General features: G+C 42.6%; 1 protein-coding gene and 1 long non-coding RNA gene across 13 annotated transcripts in view; one reads left to right on the top strand and one right to left on the bottom strand.

Annotated features, from left to right (window-relative positions):
• Nucleotides 1-21,308, top strand: part of tns1b (tensin 1b) — a 203,217-nt gene that overhangs the window by 175,652 nt on the left and 6,257 nt on the right. For 7 of the 11 annotated variants that reach the window (XM_085385303.1, XM_085385301.1, XM_085385300.1 and 4 more), the window contains 11 exons: nt 5,519-7,006; nt 8,846-8,926; nt 11,867-12,060; nt 12,160-12,298; nt 14,261-14,356; nt 15,009-15,192; nt 15,312-16,354; nt 16,792-16,878; nt 18,866-18,994; nt 19,214-19,306; nt 21,145-21,222. In XM_085385303.1, coding sequence (XP_085241429.1) covers nt 5,519-7,006; nt 8,846-8,926; nt 11,867-12,060; nt 12,160-12,298; nt 14,261-14,356; nt 15,009-15,192; nt 15,312-16,354; nt 16,792-16,878; nt 18,866-18,994; nt 19,214-19,306; nt 21,145-21,222 — 3,612 coding nt within the window. The remainder of the gene's footprint in view (nt 1-5,518; nt 7,007-8,845; nt 8,927-11,866; nt 12,061-12,159; nt 12,299-14,260; nt 14,357-15,008; nt 15,193-15,311; nt 16,355-16,791; nt 16,879-18,865; nt 18,995-19,213; nt 19,307-21,144; nt 21,223-21,308) is intronic. The other 4 variants (XM_085385302.1, XM_085385299.1, XM_085385307.1 and 1 more) reach the window with 3 other exon arrangements.
• LOC146651545 (uncharacterized) overlaps nt 1-21,308 on the bottom strand; it is a 112,963-nt gene that overhangs the window by 28,365 nt on the left and 63,290 nt on the right. The window lies entirely within an intron of this gene.

The following is a 21,308-nucleotide window of genomic DNA, read 5'->3' on the forward strand; positions in this document are numbered from 1 at the left end:
TATATTTAATGAGCTGCAAGGCAAGTGTTCATTTAGCAAGAACAAGTTCCTGCACTTACATTTGACTGGCAACTGTGAGTGTTGGTATTAGCCAAACTGTGCTTACATGTGCATCCAATCTCTTCATAATAATAATAATAACAACAACAACAACTCTTCTACCATGACAAGCACTATGCTGTTTTGTTTTTGTCCCAGGTCAGCTTTATTAACTTGTACTGACTCTTTTTAGTCTTCACAAGTCCAATTAATCCACCCTAGGACATCTAAAATCCTCTTGAGTGTAGATCATTTATGAGACCGATGTATTACTTTAATCTGTCCTTGAGCCCAGTCATACAGTAAAAGTAGACTTTGTTGCCAAATCAATAGTTAAGCCATTAACTTTGACCAAAAATGGCACCAGGCTATACTAATATATTGTCAAATCGTTTTGTCATTGCTTTTTATTAGTGCAACCTTTAGGGTCAGAAAACATGGACTACCCCATCCTGTCTGGTTTAGGCAGCAGTGTCCACACACACACACACACACACACACACACACACACACACACACACACACACACACACACACACACTTTTTTCCTCTCAAGACGGCCACATGTATGTTTATACTTGTAAGCTTGAGGAGAAACATGCTGTAAGAGGGAGGGTCAATTGCCACAAAGGTCATAGCTCAGAGTTCAGAGATTAGGAGGTCACACAGTTGCACCATCTGGCCCACAGAACCTCAAAATATCTGACACCATTTTCTAGCTACAAGTCTTCTCAGTTTCTTTTATCCATTTATCTGTTTTTATATGGTACTGTAAAAAATATTGAGCTACATACTTATCAGAAGAAAGTGGAGAAAAAGATAAAGCAATGTACTGAAATGTGCAAACATACATGGGAATACTGTATCTAAGGCAAAAACAGATTTTGTACAGGTCTAACGGGGGTGAAAGTCAATTCTTCAAGACAACCTGAACTCTCTTAGACAGCTTTCTTGTATTTTCTTTGAGTAGTCTTCAGGAATTCTTCTTGAGGCTTCTTGAAGGACATTTAGAGCTCTTTTTTTGATGTTGGCCATCTTTTGATCCCAAACTGCTTCAATAATTTTGAGGTTCGGGCTCTGGGGAGGCCAGTCCATAACTGATAGTGTTTCGCTGTGTGCCTTCCTATCTAGGAATGCTTTTACTGCATTGGCAATGTGTTTGGAATCATTGTCATTCTGAAAGATGAAACTGTTGCCAAGCCGTTTTCTTCCCATTTCCCTTCTTTAAGAATGACTTCTTCACAGCCACTGAGACCACTTCTGATGAGGCTTCATTGGATCAGCCTATTTCTTAGAAACACAATTTTCAGATATTGTTCATCTGCTTTAGATTTCTTACACACACACACTGCACATCATCCCGAGATGTGCTACAATTTTGTCTCTTTCTGAATTACCTTGTTGGCGCAAACATACAATTTTATACTCGTCAAACTGTGTTATCTTTTCAGCATTTTTCATATACTCAAGATTGGGAACAATGTCCAAAGAAAAACTTTGAAAGATCATCCAAAATCCTGGACAACTATTAGTATTACTACTACTATTAAGATCATTAAAAAATGACAAGAATGTCTAGCTTCTTAGAAGCAAAACATGAAGAAAAGAGGACAGGCCTAGGACATTTGCACAGTACTATACATCGTAGACTCTACTGTATCTCTTGGTGATGGTGTTTTTGTTGTGTTTGGTCTGGTTGCTGGCCTCCTGCTTTTTCCTAAAGCATTACATGATAAAGGGTTTGTCACACTCAGTCTCGTCACTAATGGAGCGGGTGTAGACTAATTGGTCATTCCACACTGGTAACACTTGGTCCAGTCTCTCCTGCTGCGTTATAATTAGTTAAAGCTACGAGGTCTGGATTGCAGATATTCTCCTCCAAGTACTGTGTTCGGGATCACTGAGCAAGTATTTACCTCCTAGGGATTATATAAAAACACACCAGCGTGGACACACACAGTGTGGAGCGTCATACGTACACATGCCCTTTCTTAGCAAATGAAGGAGCCCTGTCAAAGGTTATTTGTAGAGGCTCCCATTGGTTCATTTCAACCAAAAGAAAACAGCAGACATAGCAGCACACACAGAAGCAGCCTCAACATAAATAGTCCTGCTCCGCTAAGAAAAGTCTCACAAGTGTAAAGTGACAGATTAGATTTCCTGTAGTACAAATCCTGCCGATCAGTCACGTCGTGTCTAAAGTGAAGACACAAGCCGAGGGATGACTATGCTGGGCTTTTACTGGATGTGACAGTGGAACAGCTGGAGTCATTGCAATCAGTACAATCATCAACATTACTCAAAGAACAGACCAGAAGGAAGGATATGAGGAAGGAAAATGGGAACTGGTGACAATCTGCCACTCAAAGTAGTCCAACTTCCACTGAATAGCCCTAAAATGTGGATATATAACGTTTTTATTTTCAGTCAGAGTGACACATGTGGTTTTTGTCCATTATTCTAGATTATGCTGTGGAATAATAAAGTGGTTGTCCAGTATGCTAATAAATACAAATGGCTAGGTGATATGCACCACACACTTTTCCCATGTTGGGGTTAGAAGATATAACAAACAGCTACTGTGACTCATCTGCGTCACTCTTTATCTGTTGTTTTAGCTGGACAGTAACTGCATAAATCAGATCAGCATTTGCTCTTCTGGGTTTTTTTGTTTTTACCCACTACGCTTTTCTGTTTTCTCCATCTGCCTGCACCAGGGTGGAGTTTGCTCCCTGCTTCCTAGCTTTGAGAGTGCTTGTTAAATGACTGTTGGACGATGTAGCTCTTTCCATTACACGAGTGTTTTCAACACTGATGGACTGAGGGATGGGCATCTGTGTGTGCATGAATATGGCTTATTTCTACGTATATTACTGGATGTTTGAATATGTTATTCAGCTTGTCTCTTCTATTTATAACATTAACTGGCATGGAATATATTATGTATTAGAATATAAATGTCCATAACTCATAACAAGCCATACATTTCAGAGAGAACCTAAAGGGACTGATGTCATTTGATCAAACGCTATACAGTGGAATTCAGTGGCCCCTTTACCCTCCACCTCTCACATAAACCGTCAGCCAGCCTGTTGTGATAGACCTCCCACATGCGCACACATAGCAGAGGCAACCTTTAGACTAGTGCGCGCCACCGAGCAGCCAGCAACAGCAGCAGTCGCTCTCCATGCAGACAGCGAGGTATTCAGGAGAGAGAGGAGGAGCAGGAACAGTAGCCAAAACCAACTCCCCCAACTCCTGCTGTAATCCTTCATGTCCCACCCCGGGGGCAACTCTGCAGGGCTTTTCCCAGCTTAGTTTGGGACTGTACTCTCATCCTCTGCTCACACAGGTAGGGGAACCACCTCCTGCTAAGGTCTTTCCGCCGTTTCCTTTGACAAGGCTGTGACTTAACTTTGAGTTAGCTTGTTAAAGTGGTGTAGCTGAGGCAGGGAGGATGTCAAATTAGCTGTGCTGGCGTCACATTTGGCTACTGGGCAGGTGATTATAAAGGCACTGAAATGGAGAAAGTGAGGAGGGCTCTTCTTTCATGACTTATGTCTATGTTTATCGGCATGACTGTTGCATTAAAAGTGTGTGTGTGTGTGTGTGTGTGTGTATATGTATATATATATATATATATATATATATATATATATATATATATATATACACACACACACACACACACACACACACACACACACACACACACACACACGTGTGTATGTGTGTGTGCGCTCATGTCAGTGGAAATAGGTTGATACCCACTTGATACCCAAGTAGTTTCATGGGCTGCATAAATGTGTCATGATGACTTGATTTGGAGTGTCCTGTTTTACAAGTGAACTTTTCAGTAGAGACTTAGGGGTATAATACAGAATAACAACTACCAGGAGTCTAATCACTTATTCTAATTGGTATGTACTGTGTGTAGTAACTATGGCAACAGCCTTGAGTATTGATACAGTGAGTTGACTTAACTGCTGCTACTGTATACATCAAATATAAGCCTCCAAATGCTGTAAATCTGCAGCGGGCCATATCGGAAACACTATAACAGTGGTTACCATAACGTCTTTCTCTCTGCATGTGCCCCAAAAATCTACCGAACTCGTTAGCGGCTCAGTAGTAGAAAACCGATGTTTTTGTGACCAGGAGCCACCAGATTTGTTTCCACCAGCACCCTGACAGTGTGCCATTCCCTTGGCAAGTTGCCTCTGGCCAGTCAAGGAGACCTTGCAGTACTTGGCTTGTGTACACCCACTGAGCTCCATTACAGAGCCCCGTATTCACTAAAGCTGAGATGGAGATCTCTATAAGGTACCGAGATACAGACACCGTCTTTGTGCAGCTTCTTTTCCAGCTGTAAAATCTGATTTTGTTATCAGGGCGTGCCTATTCATGCGTTATGAGTGAGGAACTTTCATAGACAGTGGAAGAGGAATTGTTTGAGAAGGTACCGTTTTTCCTCTTTACTCTCCTGAAGCGTGTTTAGCTGTCGGTAAATGGTGTTACAGGATGTCGGTCATGATTTTTGTTGGCATTACATTCTTGAAGATTGGATTCCTGTTACGGATCACATGAAAATGTTGCTAATTCAGTTGGCATTGGGCTACTGAGTTGGCTGGATGAGAGAGGGGAAAAAGCGAGCATGTAAGCTCATGTGTATAAATACACACGTGTTTTCAGCCTTTTTTTTGTTGTTTTGCTTTCAGTTGCATAGGCCAGAAAAAGCCTGCAGGACTTCCTTACTCAGTGAGGCAGATTTTTCCAGTGATGACTAAAATTTTCTGTTTAGGGCACCCTACTTCCTCTTCATTAGACTTGTGGCTGAGTTTGGATCTACAATATAATGTGTCAGTTTGTGTGTGTGCACGTGTTTGTGCTTGTTTGCAGCGGCACTTCAATCTTGGCTTATGCAGAAACAACTCAGCAGGTTACATCTGCCGTGTATAGAGATCTATTTATTTTATATGAGACCATCATGTTTGCGGTTTTGGGGATCATAAAAAAAACAAGTTAACCACCAGTTCATCTGCTGATATACCAGCGTTTCTCAGGTGACACATTTAATGCAATTGGCTTGAGAAAGTGCAAGGCAGACCCTCGTGATTTCATCGTTTTTTCCACAGCGCATGCCACAGACCCGGCTCATTTCCTGAAGCTGGTAGAATAGGTGGACACGAGCCAGTGTTTAATTTTACTGCAGCTGCTTTGGCTATACCCACAGAACCTCTTGATATCCAGCATCTCTGATAGTTCCTCACACTTTTTTCTTCTTCTTAATGTCTTGATGAATCCCATGTGTTTATATTTTGAAGATTAACAATTACAGAAATAAATGTGCAAATTGCTGTGGCTCTAAAAATACTTGGGTAACAAAAAATTTAAGGTTTGTGGAAAATGTAGGCATCTTTAATAGTTGTATTTGGCTTAATGTGATCCTAATGATGCTTTTTCATACTTTTGTTTTTAGAAGTCATTCATACCCAAGGACCCCTGGATGGCAGCCTCTATGCCAAAGTACGCAAAAAAGAATCTGTTGACGGAGCAGTCACATCGAACGGCCTTCCACCCTCTGCTATTGAACATGCTTTACCTGCGGTTGACCATGCCTTGTCTGTGAGCAGCGACTCAGGAAACTCTACTGCCTCTATCAAAACCGACCGAACTGATGAAGCAACAGCAGCCCCTCCGGCTTCCACAGTGAACCAGACACACATTCCTGTGGGTGAGGAGTTACCCTCGGTCCATCAACACGCTCCACCTGCCCAACAGTCTATCAGTCCGCAAGAGAAAAAGGAGCTAGAGCAGCTACTGAGTGGCTTGGAGGGGCCCATGCACAGACAGGCCTTCCTATCAGCTCCGGCATCCGCTGTTGGAGGGATGCTTCACCTGGTGCCCGCACAGGTCCATGTTAATGGGCATGGTAACATTGACCGTGAGACCGACATTCTAGATGATGAGCTTCCTACCAGTCAAGAGGGCAACAGTGTTGACAGCCTTGGAACGTTCTCTTCCACAGATGGGCGGGCTACACCAGCTGATCTCTACTATCAGTCTGAGTCCATTATCAATGGTCAGGACCACGTGCCATATCTGGAGCGCAACGTCCCAGAAAAGCCTCTGGAAACCGTCCAACCACAGCTTGGCATATCTGGCAAGTCTGTCACGTTGCCCCACAGTGATTCTACCCCATTCTCTGGTAGTTACATGCCTACTCAGAATGGCAGTCTGTACCGCTCTCAGTCTTTTGGTGCAGAGTTAAAGTCAATGCCACAAGCTCCCACTCGCACCACTAGTAGCAGGGATGCCGTCCAGCGTGGTCTCAATGTTTGGCAGCGGTTCGGAGTGCCAGAAGAGCCAGTAACTGAAGGCCTCACTTTTAGTCCGCCTCCCACTGTTGCAACCATGCCTAGCCACCACAGCCTGCCACAGTTCCCTCATCGCCACAGCGCTTCGCAACAAGAGATTGAGCAATCAATTGAAACTCTTAATCTCCTTATGTTGGACCTGGAGCCAGGCCGTTCGCTGGTGACAAAGTCCCAAAGTGCTCCATTGCGCGAAAACTCTGCTGTAGTGACCACACAGCCATCCTTTTCTCAGAACCAAACCAGGCCCTCCTACCTGCCTGATTCCACCATTCACACCCATTTTTCAGGCCCCATGTCCAGCCACTCATCACCGCCTGTGAAGCCTAGTACATCAGAACCTGCACCTGTCCAACGATCTCCGAGTTACACCTCTGGAACAGCTTCAACAAGTACTTCCTCACAAGCCTCCCCCACTGTAAGTTGCCAGATCAAGACAGTCAGCACTTACCCACCAACAACGCTGCCCCAGTCTGCAGAGGCCTCTGAACCCCAGAAAAGCCCTAGTGCATCTTCAGCATCACCCCAGCCAAGAGACAGTGAGCCTGATGAGGTCTTTAACATTGAAGGTCTGGTGGCCCAAAGAGTGGCTGGTAAGATCACACAGTTTATTTTATGCTGACCCTTATATATGTATAGATTTTAAAACTTATGATAATGCTGCAGGTTGTATCTTCAAAGGTATTTGCTGTATATGATCTGACAGCTTTCTGTATTCTTTCTGGCATGTTAAAAAAAAACCCCGTTAAAATCCATTTTTACTACAGATTGATGTATGGGCACTGAACTTGACCTACAGTACATTCAACTATGTGTGTCAATAATACTTACTTTCTATTTTTGTTCAGCCACGATAACCACGAAGTAGTCAATTTGATATGACATTCAACAAAAACTAAATTGCTTGAAGTGGCACAGTCTGTGGAAGTTTATACTCCAATACTTCCAATTTAGCAAACTGTTGATGTCTTTGAAAGTAAAAAATAAGATGAGCTTTCTGTCTAAAAAGCGTTACTTTATTTTCTACTATGTGTCATTAAGCTCTTTAACTAGTGTTTTATATACAGCTGACAGATACCGTTTCTAAAATGTAGAGACTGTTTTACTAAAGAGTTCAGCAGCTGACATTGTCTCTTTCTACAAAATTGTCCAAATTTCTACCATGAGGACTGGCACAGAACTGACTAGGCCAAACTGTCTTACTACAGCCCCCCGTTACAGTCATGTGAAAAGTTTTTACAGGACACTTTGCAGTCCTAAATAAATGCCCCCTTACTGCTTCTATAGGAAATTAGGGGGTAGAACATCACTGCATGTTGTGATTTTACAAAAGTTGCATCTAAACAAACAACAAGACTTCTAGCACAATGTCCTTTGGACGGATGTTTGGCCATGATGCACGGCAGCATGTCGAGCAAAAACCAACAAAAGCTTCATACCATTTATGAAGCACAGTGGGAGAGGGCGGATGACTTTGGCTTGTTTTGCACCCACAGAACCTTTGGAATCATGATTGAACTCCTGTAGTGAGACCTTAAGAGGGCTGTGCAAGAATGAATTCCTGTAAACGTCAATGAACTAAAGCAGGCCAAAATTCCTCCACAATGAAGTGTGAGACTAATGAACTCACACAGTGAATAATTACTTAAACCTATTGCTGCTAAAGGTGGGTCTAGATATTACTTAATCGCGGGCCGTAGTTAGTTTTTTACAGGACATCAAGGAGTCTGATGGAAACTCATTCACATGACCGTCACTGTACATTTAGTTCATAATTGGCAGCAAATGTAGAATAATGTAGTGATGAGTAGAGTTGATGCCATCATCTGTGCACTGTATACACATCTCTCTTGGAAAACACTGTTCAGCCCTTATCTCATTTCCTGCATGTCACATCATCAGTCCCCGTCACTCAGGCTCAAACAGGAAGGGTTCTCTCCAGTCCAGCAGGTTGACTATCCCTAGATAAGCTTGGGAGACATCCTGCAGAATGGCAAGAAATTGAACAAAGTCAACATGACGAAGTGCGATAGCCATGACCTCAGATAGCGAACATGAGGCTTTCCAGAATCAACAATACTTCATTCTGCTGCCATTTGAATGTAGAACACTTTTTACATTAAGGAGCACAAAATGGTAGTTTTTGTTCTTGTAACATCAGGAATTAAAAATACCTTTTACTTTCTTTAAAACAGAAATATACTTATGTAATTTGTTTGGGGACTGTGAAGGCAACATTGTGTTACCTCTGGGTTTTTTTAGTGTGTGTGTGTGATTCACTCTTGTTTTCAGGAAAAAGCATCTTTTATACGAACAGAAAATGTCTGTTATCTCCTCGTTCTGCTGTTCTTATCAGACCCCTCATCCCCCATCTCCTTTTTTCAGTTTCCTCATCATTCTTCTTTCTTTCATCATTCATCTGTTTACCCCAGAGTACTCGGCTCGTGTCCAAAGTGTCATCCCCAGCATGACCTCTTCTCAGTCTGAGCACCACCGTTCTCACTCCCTCTCGGGTTGGTTCTCCCATCCTGTCTGAAGGAACACTTCAAAAAAAGGAAAAAGAAAGAAAGGAGATCCCCTCTTCTTCTTCTTCTTTTGCAAGTGTTGCTTCAAACCGATTCTGTATCTGCTTTGCCTTTGACTGATGTGGGCTTTGGTTTGCATTTTTAACCATTTTTCTTGTTTAATACTAGACTGCCCCCATCTGCTCATTTTGTCTTTTTATTCCACTTCCTCCCTTTTATACATTTGAGGTGCATCATCATCAAACTAACCACTGATTCCTTTCTTCGTACACCCTCACACTTCATCTATGTTTGTTCTGAGCTGCTTTCTTCTTCAAGGTTAGGGAATCGCCCCAACAGTGGTGCAAAAAGAAGGGGAAAAAACCCTCAATTGGATAATGTTAAAGTTTCACAAGAACGACACAGAGGAAGCACAAAGGAGGCTCTGTCCCTTGCCAGGAGAGTGCATGTCACAAGATCCGTTTTGCCAAACTTGGGAAACAATACCGAGGCCAGGATACACTGGGCTCATTCAAGGCTGAGTTTTTTCTCTTGTGCTACTTTCAAGATTTACAAAGCCAGACAAAAGACACCGAATGTAAAAGAGGGACCACAGTCTTAGTTGGAAACATCACTAAAGTGCTATATGTCCCCTGAGAACTAGTGACCACAATGCAGACAGGATTGTTCTGTGTAAGGGGTCAGTCTGGCCTCTCCACCACAGACAGTAATATCCTTTGCAGTGATGCAACACTACATCACAGTTAAATGTTAAAATTATCTAGGATAGAACTGGAATAATCTCTGAGATCATATTTACAGCCATGACATTTATATACAACAAACTCCCAGAACTATTCACGCAAATGTGCAGATCATTAAGACGGCTCAGTTCTCTTATTGATCTGAACACTTTCCCAGTAATACAGTCTGCTCAGTCTGGCCTTAAATGCCCTTTCTTAGTTGCAGAGGTGCACATATGGAAACGGCGTTTTTCACTTTAAAAGAAAAGAAAAAGCACGCCACAGGATCACCGATCAAGTTTGTTTTTCGAATCAATGCCATGATATAGTTGGACTTTCAAAAGCTCAGAAATAGGAGATGAGAGAAAAAAAAATCAGTTCAAGGGATTACCAGCAGCCCCAGCTGGAAACTATTAGCGGTCGCTAAGGCAACGGCATGGTGTTTGACAGTGCTCTGCTGTAGAGCAGTGTATCATGGGTACATCTGGTTGTCAGTTTCCAGGCTCGGTGTGATGGTGTGTTTCTGTTCTGGGGGTGTAGACTGCATACTTTTAAAGCTGTCTGGATGAAGATTTTGGCCAGTGCTGAAATATCTGAGGCATTCCACCTACGCCGGCACCGATTTCTGCCTTTTAAAATTGATGAATGACTTAGATACATAAATTAATAACAGGAAAATGAAACGCATGCATTTGGAAAGTTCTATTCAGTTTTGGTGATAACTCACAGGAAATTATTTTTAACATCTCAGGTTTTGGTAAAAGCAGTGCCTGATAACTTTAATCCCGACTGTCTGACTGCTACATTTTTATAGCTGCTATCTCCAACTTTTCTCCTAAGATATTTGGCCAAGTCTTTTTTTGTCTCACTTCAAAGTGGAGCCGAGTGAAGGGAATATCAACATTTTTAGGTTTCCACAACAGTCAGGCTTTCAAGATGTCCACAAAATCATCTGCCAGTGTTAGGATGAGAGAAGCGCTCGGTCACACCAGCGTTTCCCACAGAATCTGCAGCAGGGTGGTGCACGCTTTCTTATAACAATTAAGGAATTCTATATGCTGTATATATACAGTCATTATTTTCTGTTGCAGCTTTTTGAGTGGACAGAGTCCAACTCCACCGTCTTGAATGACAGCTGGTAGGTTTTGTTTTGCGTTGCAGTCTCTGTGAACCTGTTGTACACCTGCTGCAGGTTCTGGGTTCTGGTTAGCTCACACCCGATCTCCAGAGCAGAAGATGATCTGCCAGCAGCTGCAGTGTAAAATGGTCCAGAAAAGGATGGCTCCAGTGGCTGATAGAATATGTACATAGGCTGCGAATAGTTGGGGCTCGCTGGTTAGTGCTGACTTTAAAAACGTAGCAAAAAAAAGGGGACTAAACTTTATCTCCCTGTAAGGATATTCCACCTGTACAAGGCATCTTTTCATTTAGGTCTGAATTAGAGGCATAAATAAACATAAAGGTAGAAGCAGGAGAAGAGTTGGTGACAAAATTTGAAACAAGATACTTGTTAAAAATTGTAAACAGCCACTTGAGAACAAGCACCATCACAGCATTTATAATCCGCCCACTCCCCTCTTTGTTTCTTAATGTTTTTTTCCTTCTTTTCACTTCCTCCCATTGACCTCCATCTAGTTTCAAAGCACTGGGCAGCCAGTGCTAATCTTTGGCACTGGCTTTTTCTGCTTTGGCCAGCATTTCAGGTATTGCTCCCTCAATCCTTTGAGTCAATGCTGCTGAATATTAGCATACAAAAAGCCTCTTTACTCCAATCCTGTTTGTTTTATGCTGCTAGCTTTTCTCTCTGCCTCTCAGTTCAAATGAGATTAGGAAAAATCAGCTTATTGGCTGCTCTGAAGTTCAGCCAAAACATTCAGTTTGCACCAGAACATTTTGTCCTAGTATTAAAGAATTGTTGCATAGAAGACGGGAGTATCATTCTGTGTGCCACATTTCCAACATGGTGTGGGTTTCTTCTGAATAACGCTGTTGACCTTCAGGCTTCTTCTTCTGATGAGCAGCTAATCCGTTCGTAACTTTTTTTTTTGTATGTGCATGTTAAATTTGAAAGGACCACGGGCTCCTGCCGATGCTTTGCCTGGTTTGATTGTCTGCAAAACACACACAGTGGCCTGTGCATTGAGCACTAGCGATAGCTGAAGCAGCAAGCTTTTGCCAAGTTGTAACACTCACTTGCTTTTCTTAGGCGTCCAGGCCCGTGTGTCATCCTTGGATGAGCCCACAGCTGCTCCCCGCCGTCGCATCACCAGCGAAGGCCAGAACCAGAACGGACCAGATGACAGTACGTCTCCTGATGTCCCACTTCGCTCTCCTATTCGGTGTGTTTCACCAGAGTTTGTCAACGCCATAGCGATGAACCCCGGTGGACGGCCAAAGGAGGTAGAAAACGCACATTTTAGAACTGCTTTTCACATTTTCTCTGCACCAGCGATGGCAGTTTCTTTTTTTCTTCTCATCTCATCTCTTTTCCTACTCCAGAAAAATATGCACAGCTATCGAGAGGCCTTTGAGGAGCTGGAAGGAGGTCACATCAGTCCTACACCCACAGTTGGTGGTGAGGTGTTTCCCCAAACCCCTGCCTTCCCCGTCTCACCGCAAACCCCTTACTTCAACCTATGTAAGTCCCCCCTCCGGCTGACAGAGGGCACTGTGGAGCTCAGGTGTAATTACTTTTTCAAGATTTATATCCTGGAATTTAACAAATTATTATTTTTAGCCTTTTTTAATCCAGCACTGAACCTGCATTCTTTCTGATGGCCAGCAGATGGCGACTCTCCTGGTCGCAAAATGAACATATAGAATTCTGTGAGAGGATAACCCAACTTAACACTCGATCTATGACCTCAGTTAACACTGGATTGTTTATCTTCCCCACCAACTGTTTCAAATCAAATTCAGTAGGACACGAGGTTTGTTTAGCAAAGTATGCTCTCCAGTTACAGTAAAAAAGATAATAAAACAGGATAAGCTTTATTAGTGTTGACAAATGAGTTTGTAACTTGGACAACAGAGTTTTTGACAAGAACTACGTAGACAAACCAGCATATAAATTTGAAAGCATATCCACATACATACATCTACCCCCTCTTAGTCTCTCACACACCCAACAAAAAAGGTCATGCATTACATAACAGTGTCTTAGCCAGCTCTGCCAATTACCTCATCCAGTTCTCTTGCGTATCTCCTCTTTGGGCACTCCCATAAAAGTTAGTTATAAAACGCAGACACTGTATTTTTAACACTTATTTTGTGGCCGAAGATATTTCCTCCCACTTAAACTAGGAACACTGCTCAGGAACACGTCTCAGTCATACGGAGCTGCACATTTTTTTCACAAAGCAAACTTAAATGTTTGCGAAACAGGGAGAAAAAAAATAGTTGGACTGGGTTTAAAAACATGAAGATGGGCCAGAAAACTTTTTTTCCTCCAGCTGTGCACAAACTGGTGTTAACTGGTTACCAGTTAACTAAGAACAGTTTTGCAAGTCCTTTGCAAAACCTGTTGAAAGCGCACGGTTGGCTAAATGATGAGCGCACGTGACATCGGATTTATTTCCCACCAAGCTGTCTTCTGAGTAGTGTGTCTTCATATCACCTGTCCCTCCCTCGCTCTAAAGACACACACACACCAAAACCACTAATTAAAGGTGACACATCAGGGTCTCAAGTACAAAGAATTGATTAGGATTCTTTGGTAAGTGGAGGATGCACGGCTCTACTGGAGTTCCACTGTCCCACAACGTCAGCCATAACGACCCCCTCGCCCCCATTACCCGCCATGTACTACAATCCTGCACCGCTTTGGCATGAGAACCACACGAGAGCAGCACTTACAGTTAAAACTCTACAGATTAGGACATGCAGACTCAAACACACACAGCACAGCACAGCCATTATCATGAACTTTTACACTCTCTAGAGCTGCTGCTCTCAGTGTATATTGTTGTCAATTGTGTTTGGGGTCATGTTGCTGCCTTATTTCACTGCATTGCCTCCCTTCCCCTGTCAGTCTTACCCAGCTAGAGTGTCTTGATCTGATAATTCTGTTATCTTGATTTTATTTTAATTTGGGCTGGAGGGGAAAAAAAGAGAAGTGGGCATTGCAAAAAAAAAAAAAAAAAACAGATGTAAGATAGGTAATGTTTTGGAAAGACTCAACAGGAGTATTACATATTTGTTGTTAGAGTAACACAGATCTAATGGCTAAAGCCTAAGAAGTAACATATTCCTCTTCTTATCTTTCCCTCCAGTGTCAGTACAGCAGAGACTGTCTAAGCTCGTGTTTTACCCCGTTACTGGTCACATGCATGTTTTGCCCCTCCATCAGAGCATGAGGCATGGGCACCTTCTAAACACTGCACTCGTGTGTGCTAATTGATGGAAATGCAATACTGTGTCTTGACAGCTTTTCACCTGTTAATTTAACATTAATAGGTTTAAACATTAAGTTAATTAGATTGCCTCATAATTTTCTAAAACCAGTGATGAGTTAGTGTTAAACTGTGTGAGCAGGTAGCAGCTGTCAAGAGGTCTGTAATGTACCATGGTGCGCGGTGATAAATGTCTGGTATCTCTTCAGGTCGCTCCCCTCCTGGTCTTGCCAAGACTCCACTGTCAGCCCTGGGTTTGAAGCCCCACAACCCAGCAGAAATCCTCCTCAATCAAACAGGCTCAGGTTGGTTGCAACAGTTTCAGATTCTGGTGATGCAAACACCTTTGGTTATCGATAAATGAGAGTCAAGTTGCCACTCCCTTCTAATGACGTATATAAATACAACTGAAGATCATTTTATAAGCATACATTTTAGTTCAGATGAGCTGAGAAACAGAAATAAAAGGAGTTTGGTTAAAAATGACAAGACAACATTTAACTGCTGCTAATATTTCTTTCCCTAAAGACACCAAACACTAAAGTTTCCAACCCCCTTGATACGTCTTGGGTTTTTTTTGGTTTTTTTACAACATTTTGTTCTTTGGTTTATCCCAATGATGCTTCACAGATGATGAAAGCAGTGAGGGTGAGGAAGGTAAGAGCTCCAGTATAATGCCACATATCATCATTCACTTTAACCCTCTCCACCCCATTTTTCTCAACATATTTAGTCTTTTTCCGTCCACGTGTCACATTCGGCAAAGCCATTCCCATTTTTAGTTGCCATCAGAGTTAAGTAATAGTGTATGCTGCTTTTCGGAGTGGTCTTAAGTACCACTTTAGGCTATTATTTGCATTTTATCACCCTTATGGACAATAATGAGGCACCCCACCCTGGAAAATCAGAAACCCAGTATAGAGCTTTTATTTATTTAGGCGTGTCTTTCATATACAGCACCAAGAAGCTATGTGGAGTCTGTCGCCAAGTCAGCAGTGGCAGGAGGAGAGCCATGCACATCACATAGAAGCCTTACTCCGCTGGGAGATGCTACAACCAAGCAGAGAAGTCAAAGTCCCACCACCACTCACACACTGAACCCACCTTTGTCCAGCAGCAGTCCCATACAGAGCTCACCGGGGTAAGATGGGCCTGTCTTATAGTCATGTTTAGCCTTCTCCTTGAGTACTTGTACTCCTCCGTGAGAAGCTATACTGCATTATTACGCACGCTTATTTACTTCTCTCGCTTCTCTTTCAGCGATCACCCTGTAGCAGAGAGCAGTGTTAGCACTCCGTCCCAACCCACTACTGATTCCGGGTTCCGCTCCCAGCCTACAGAGAGTGCCTACCCCACTCCTACTCCATCATATCAAGCCTTGAATACCCCCACTTCATCCTACCTGGATTCTAGCTCTCCAACCTCCTCCTACCTTGGCACTGCAACACCCACACCACCTTACCTGGGTCCCAGCACCTTGTTAGGAAGCTATGCATCCTCAGATCCCAACCCGCCCAGTTCAGAACCAGTTCAGACCACACTCGGCCATGGAAGCCCCAGTAAACAGATCCAGACCAACATCATTGGCTCTACTAACAACCCCGTCCTCCAGCAGCGCCCCAGTATTAATCAGGAAGTTCCCGCCATGAGCCAGCAGACATCACCAGCTAATGGCTTTGAAGTGGGCGTGTCGGGTCTCAGTGGCAGTCCCGTCCTCGGTCATTGTCCATCTCAGGGAGCGCAGAGCAGTCCAGTCCTCAACAGGCAGGCTGCTATGGGGCCAGGGCCCCAACAGAGCCCAGTCCTCAGCAGACAGCCGTCCCTCGGTCAGCCTATTCAGAGCAGCCCTGTGCTCAGCCGACAGCCATCGATCACACAGGCTCAAGGAAGTCCGGTGTTGGGCCGTCACCCCTCCATTTCTCAGATGTCCCAGAGAAGCCCCAGTTTAGACCGTCACCCCATGCACAGTGGTTACACGACACCAGATGAACGACATGGGAACCTGTCACGACAGAGCAGTTCTTCGGGCTACCAGGGACCACCAACTCCCTCATTCCCCATCTCACCTGCAGGCTACCAAGATGGAGGGATGATGGGGATGGGTTTAGGGTTCAGGCAGGGCAGTCCAGCCCCTGGATTTCAGCCCCAGCTTCCAGAGAAGAGGCGCATGTCAAGCGGCGATAGACCAAACGGAGCGCTGTCCTATGGCACGATGAACGGGAAGATGATGCCCACAATGAGTGGAGGAGGCAATCCCAGCTACTTCCACACACTTTCTGACTTTTCAAGGTTCACTATGACTGGTAAGTACATACAATTTATGGATTCTTAAGGGGTTCATTCCATAAACTGTATATAGAAGTGCGATGGAAAAGTTTCCAGACTCTGACCAGAAAAATGAAAATTACAAACCGGATTTAAACTGAGCAACTGTCAACTGTGCAAAATTAGCATCCGAGGTAATATGTCAGTAAACTATGGATTTGCTTGCTTGATCTTGCTGGCAAGCTAGCCAGCTAACTCTAGAATTAAACAATTAGTACAGTTTGGCACCACTATGGTGAAGTCAGGGTTTCAAAAACAGCAGTCCACAAATCAGCATTGATGTTTTGTTTTTTTAAATGAGTTTCGAGTGTTTGGGGTGACATCTGTTTTATATCTTGGCCGATCCAATTCACAGTCAAGGCAAAGAGGATATATTTTTGTGATTTCCTGTTACATCTTTGGATTTTTGTTGCAGATGGAAGCCCCGACAGCAGGCTGAACGTCAAGTTTGTTCAAGACACGTCCAAGTTCTGGTACAAACCTGACATTTCCAGAGAGCAAGGTAGGAAGTCAAAAGACCTCATTTATTATATTAATCAAATATAGATCCATCCAAGTGGGTGGATTTATGTCATACTTTTAAACATTTAGACAAACATTAAGGAACAGAAGCAGCTGTCATCATTAGCAGCGTAACATATCAGCTGTGTTGTGAGCAGTACTTTTGCAAACGTTATTGTGGTGAACATACAGAGCATATTATAGAAATGACTTGGGCTGCATGGTTTAATTGAGTATTACTCTGAATCCTTTGAGTTGCACTAAAAGGACTCTTTGTTGAAACTCAAGTCATTGTTCTGAATGTCAGTGATGTAAGTCACTGGACCCGGCAACGTCATCTCTTTTGATAAATGCACGTACACATGTGCACAATACTGACGATGCATGCAGCAGCATACACAAAACATTTCTGTCCTCGTGTGTTTTAGCTGTGAGGTCAGCAGCTAGTGACTGGCCTGTAATGGATTATATCATGTTAAACATAAGCATATGCTCAACTGCGATGACATCAGACACACGGAGAGTTTATACTTAGTGCAGTGCACTCCCAGAAAGAAAGCCACACCATATGCAGAGAATTAGGGAACATCTGCATGTGTTGCTCATCTCATCCATCTTCCTTGCTTAAACTGTCACATGTGGACAGGCCTGGGCATTGAACTAAACAGTGAAGTTAAAGCTCTAAAGCTCCTCTCTGTGAACAATGGAGTGTCTGAAGCAAAGTGTCATGTTAGAAGTTGTAGTTCTAATAAAATGCAGACCAACGGCAGTTTTTTTTTTTTTTTTTTTTTTTTTTTTTTAAACAAAGGGTCAGGACTCATTTCATCCTACTCTTACTCATGCTTCACTTTTGACTTCATGCCACCTTCTTCCTTGGCTTACCTTCATTCTTTAATGACTTTTCCGACCTCCAAATTCCATCACCTAAATTTAGCTGGTGGAATAATAAAGAGGTTTTTCATTGTGGACAAATTGTCCAGTTTTTCTTTCCCTCAAATGCATTTCTTTTTGTTAAGTACTTATTGTAACAAATAAAGCTTCTAACCATAATTGTGTAACGTGTGGTTTGTATACTGTAGTATGCAGTTTCTCCATGTTTTAACAACAACCTGCCAGGGGCCTGCACATCGACAATGTAATCTAATACTGAGCTTTGTTACAACTTATTGACATAACACAGAGGAAAGTGCATGTAATAGATAAATAACAAGACTAATGCCAGGTTCACTTAGTTCTGTATGACATTTAGGACTTTAAGATGGTCACCGTGTGGTATGAGGTGACTGTAGGCTCAAAGATTCTTGCCGACTTTGGCCAGGATACATACATTTCTACATAAACACAGAGCAGATCTGGCTTTGCTGCCTTTTGCCCCTATTTGATATAATCAGGAAGGAGGTGCCAGAGAATTACAACTAAAGACAAGAATTTAAACAAACACTAGATCATACTAAGAGGACAGATCTGGACTGCTTGTCCTTTGGCCGATGTATCACTTCATGCATTACACTGTACCCAAGACTACTAGCTTTTTCTCTCTTATCCATTATAGCCTAAATCTTTGGATTGGTGCTGCTTTACATCTTTGTTGTGTCATCTGAACCCAGCAAAAGTAAAGAGCGACTGTTATTTCATCTGTGAGGCCATAATGAGGCACAGGCGAGTCGTTCTGTGAGCTGCTAGCAACAGCATGCTATCAGAAACGGACGGCCGAGGAGTTTTTACATTCGAGTTTTGGTTGTTGAGAAAGGCACAAATGAAATGTGGCTTGTTGATGATGTCAGATTAACAGTCAGTAGATGTTAAGAACCTTTATTAGTCCCACACATGGGACATTTGTTTAAAGATTTGTTAAAAGATCTTAATTTATCTTGAGGTGAGTGTTGGAACATCAATCCATCAACCGACTCAGCAGTAGCATGTAGGTTATTGTATCACCTCCCAGATTCCTGATGTTCTAAAGTAACTCAATGTTCTCTGTATTCCAGCCATCAGCCTGCTGAAGGACAGGGAGCCCGGAGCCTTTGTTATCCGGGACAGTCACTCCTTCAAAGGAGCTTATGGCCTAGCCATGAAGGTGGCGTCTCCTCCACCCACTGTGCATCCGAACAAGAAAGGTAGGGGGAGGACGGTGGGCAGTACATCAAAGCAGTTACAAATGTGCCAAATATTCAGTACACACACTACTTCTGTGTTTAGTGCAGCCCTTCTTGTTTTGTTGGAGGCAGCATGAATGTTAGTACCTTAATACCAAAGATATGAGGCGATGTCTGAATGTGATTCAGCTGGTGCATTACCCGCCTGGACTCACGCACTGCTTGGCTCTTTTGTTGCAGGTGACATCACTAATGAACTGGTGAGGCATTTCCTGATCGAGAGCAGCCCTAAAGGAGTGAAGCTGAAAGGTTGCCCCAACGAGCCTTACTTTGGTTAGTGGAAGCACTCTTGCTGCTGTCTTTCATTTCTAAAACATACACTAACAGCTTAGCAGTGACATAACGAGTCTGTAGGAAATGTCAAGCACGAGCGCTTTCTCTCTTTTGTGTGTCAGTTGAAAATTTGAGCCCCTTTCCAAGTTTGAAAACGTCTAATCCTGCTGTAATTATAGTATTGAGTGACGTGATCTCTCTTGTGTTCTCCCTACTAATTACACTACACGGCTGTGTGTGCGTGCGCGTCTGCATGCACTAAAGGGGCAGACCAACTTCTGTGAACTTTTGCCTTCGCGCTCCTCGTTTCTTCTCTTCCACTCTTGTCTTCAGCTTGTAACTCACTTTATCGCTCTTATTCTTTAGTGGAGTTTTTGCTTGTATTTCTTTAATTTCAACTAACACAAAAGCACAAAACTGTTTTTTCCTGTCATCTTTTTTTTTTAATTTCCCACTCCCTTTCAACATGTAAATTAATCAGAATGTTTTTTTGTATGTAATTTGTATAGTATATTTTTTTTCTCTCATTTCTTTTCTAAATGTACTTGTATATTGTTCACATGTTGAAATAAATTACCAATCAATCAATCAATTTACTTCAGTGTGACATTACAGCCAACAATGAACAATTAAACCTGAGTCCTTTGAATCCCTCTTTCAGAGCTCGTGAAGTTTATCCATAATCCTCCACCATTTAAAAGTAACATTAATAACTCCAATTAAAAGATTCAGCTGTCATTGTGTAAGAAGTCAGGCGTACTACAGATTTAGTTAACGAGGGATCCATTATGATTAATTTAAAATCTAAATGTGTATTCTTCGACACTAATAGAGTAGTTTTCAGTAATCCTTGGCCATGATGCAGCCCCTCAGTTCATACACTCCCTAAAAGAAGCCTTTTAACTCCCTTCACCTCCCTTTAAGTTAGCTTTCATCAGATTGCCTGCCCAATGGAAACAGAAGGTTTGAAAAGCAGCTAAATAGGGCTTATCTATTGTAGAAAACCTACAAGAAAAAGTCACTATAAGAGTCAAAAGCTCATGCTTCAGACTGGTCAAAATGCTCAGGGGGGATTACCTGCACATACATTTACCTCTTTATTTATAATTTTAATATGGGTCACCATAATAAAAACCTAATGTCAGCAATCTTGTTAAACAATTAACCAGCTACAGGTCATCTATACCACGTGTCAAGATGGTTGTTATAACTGAAGAAAGCAACACTCTCAAACTGGAAGCTTCTGTGGAACCAGCTCCCAGTTTGGATTCAGGAGACAGATTCTCTCTCTACTTTTAAGATTAGGCTTAAAATGTTCCTTTTGATAAAGCATAGAGTTAGGGCTGGATCAGATGACGTTGAACCCTCCCTTAGTCACGCTGCAATAGGCTTAGGCTGCTGGGGGGCTTCCCATGATGCACTGCAGTGTTTCTTCTTTACTCACTATGTGTTTATACACCTCTCTGCATTTAATCATTAGTTCTTATTGATCTCTGCCTCTCTTCCACCTGTCTTCCCCCCATCACTTTTCAACCCGGTTCTGAGGTTTCTTCCTGTTAAAAAGGAGTTTTTCTCTTCCCACTGTCAACAAGTGTTTCCTCTAAGGGGGTCATTTGATTGTTGGGGTTTTTGTTCCATTGTTGTAGTTCTTTACCTTGCAATATAAAGCACCCTGGGCTGACTGTTGTTGTGATTTGGCACTCTAAGAAGAAAACTACCAAGCGGCAGAATTGATCCAGTTATATGAGAAAAAAAAAATCCACAAACTTTCTCATGGCAACTCAAAACTCCCTTTAAGTAAAGCTGAACATTTATAAAAACTTGTTTCTCTTTGACAGGTTGCCTGTCTGCATTGGTCTACCAACATGCTATAACACCACTGGCCCTCCCATGCAAACTAGTCATCCCCACCACAGGTATGTGCAATAAGTGTTCTGTGTAACATGTATTCCATTTAAAAGTGTTTCTGTCTTACTCTTAAGCAAATCTTTACAGTTAAAAA

This window comes from Rhamphochromis longiceps, linkage group LG16, assembly GCF_057381845.1.
Source record: "Rhamphochromis longiceps isolate RC_006_pf linkage group LG16, R_longiceps_female_GT1.1, whole genome shotgun sequence".
Classification (NCBI taxonomy): Eukaryota; Metazoa; Chordata; class Actinopteri; order Cichliformes; family Cichlidae; genus Rhamphochromis; species Rhamphochromis longiceps.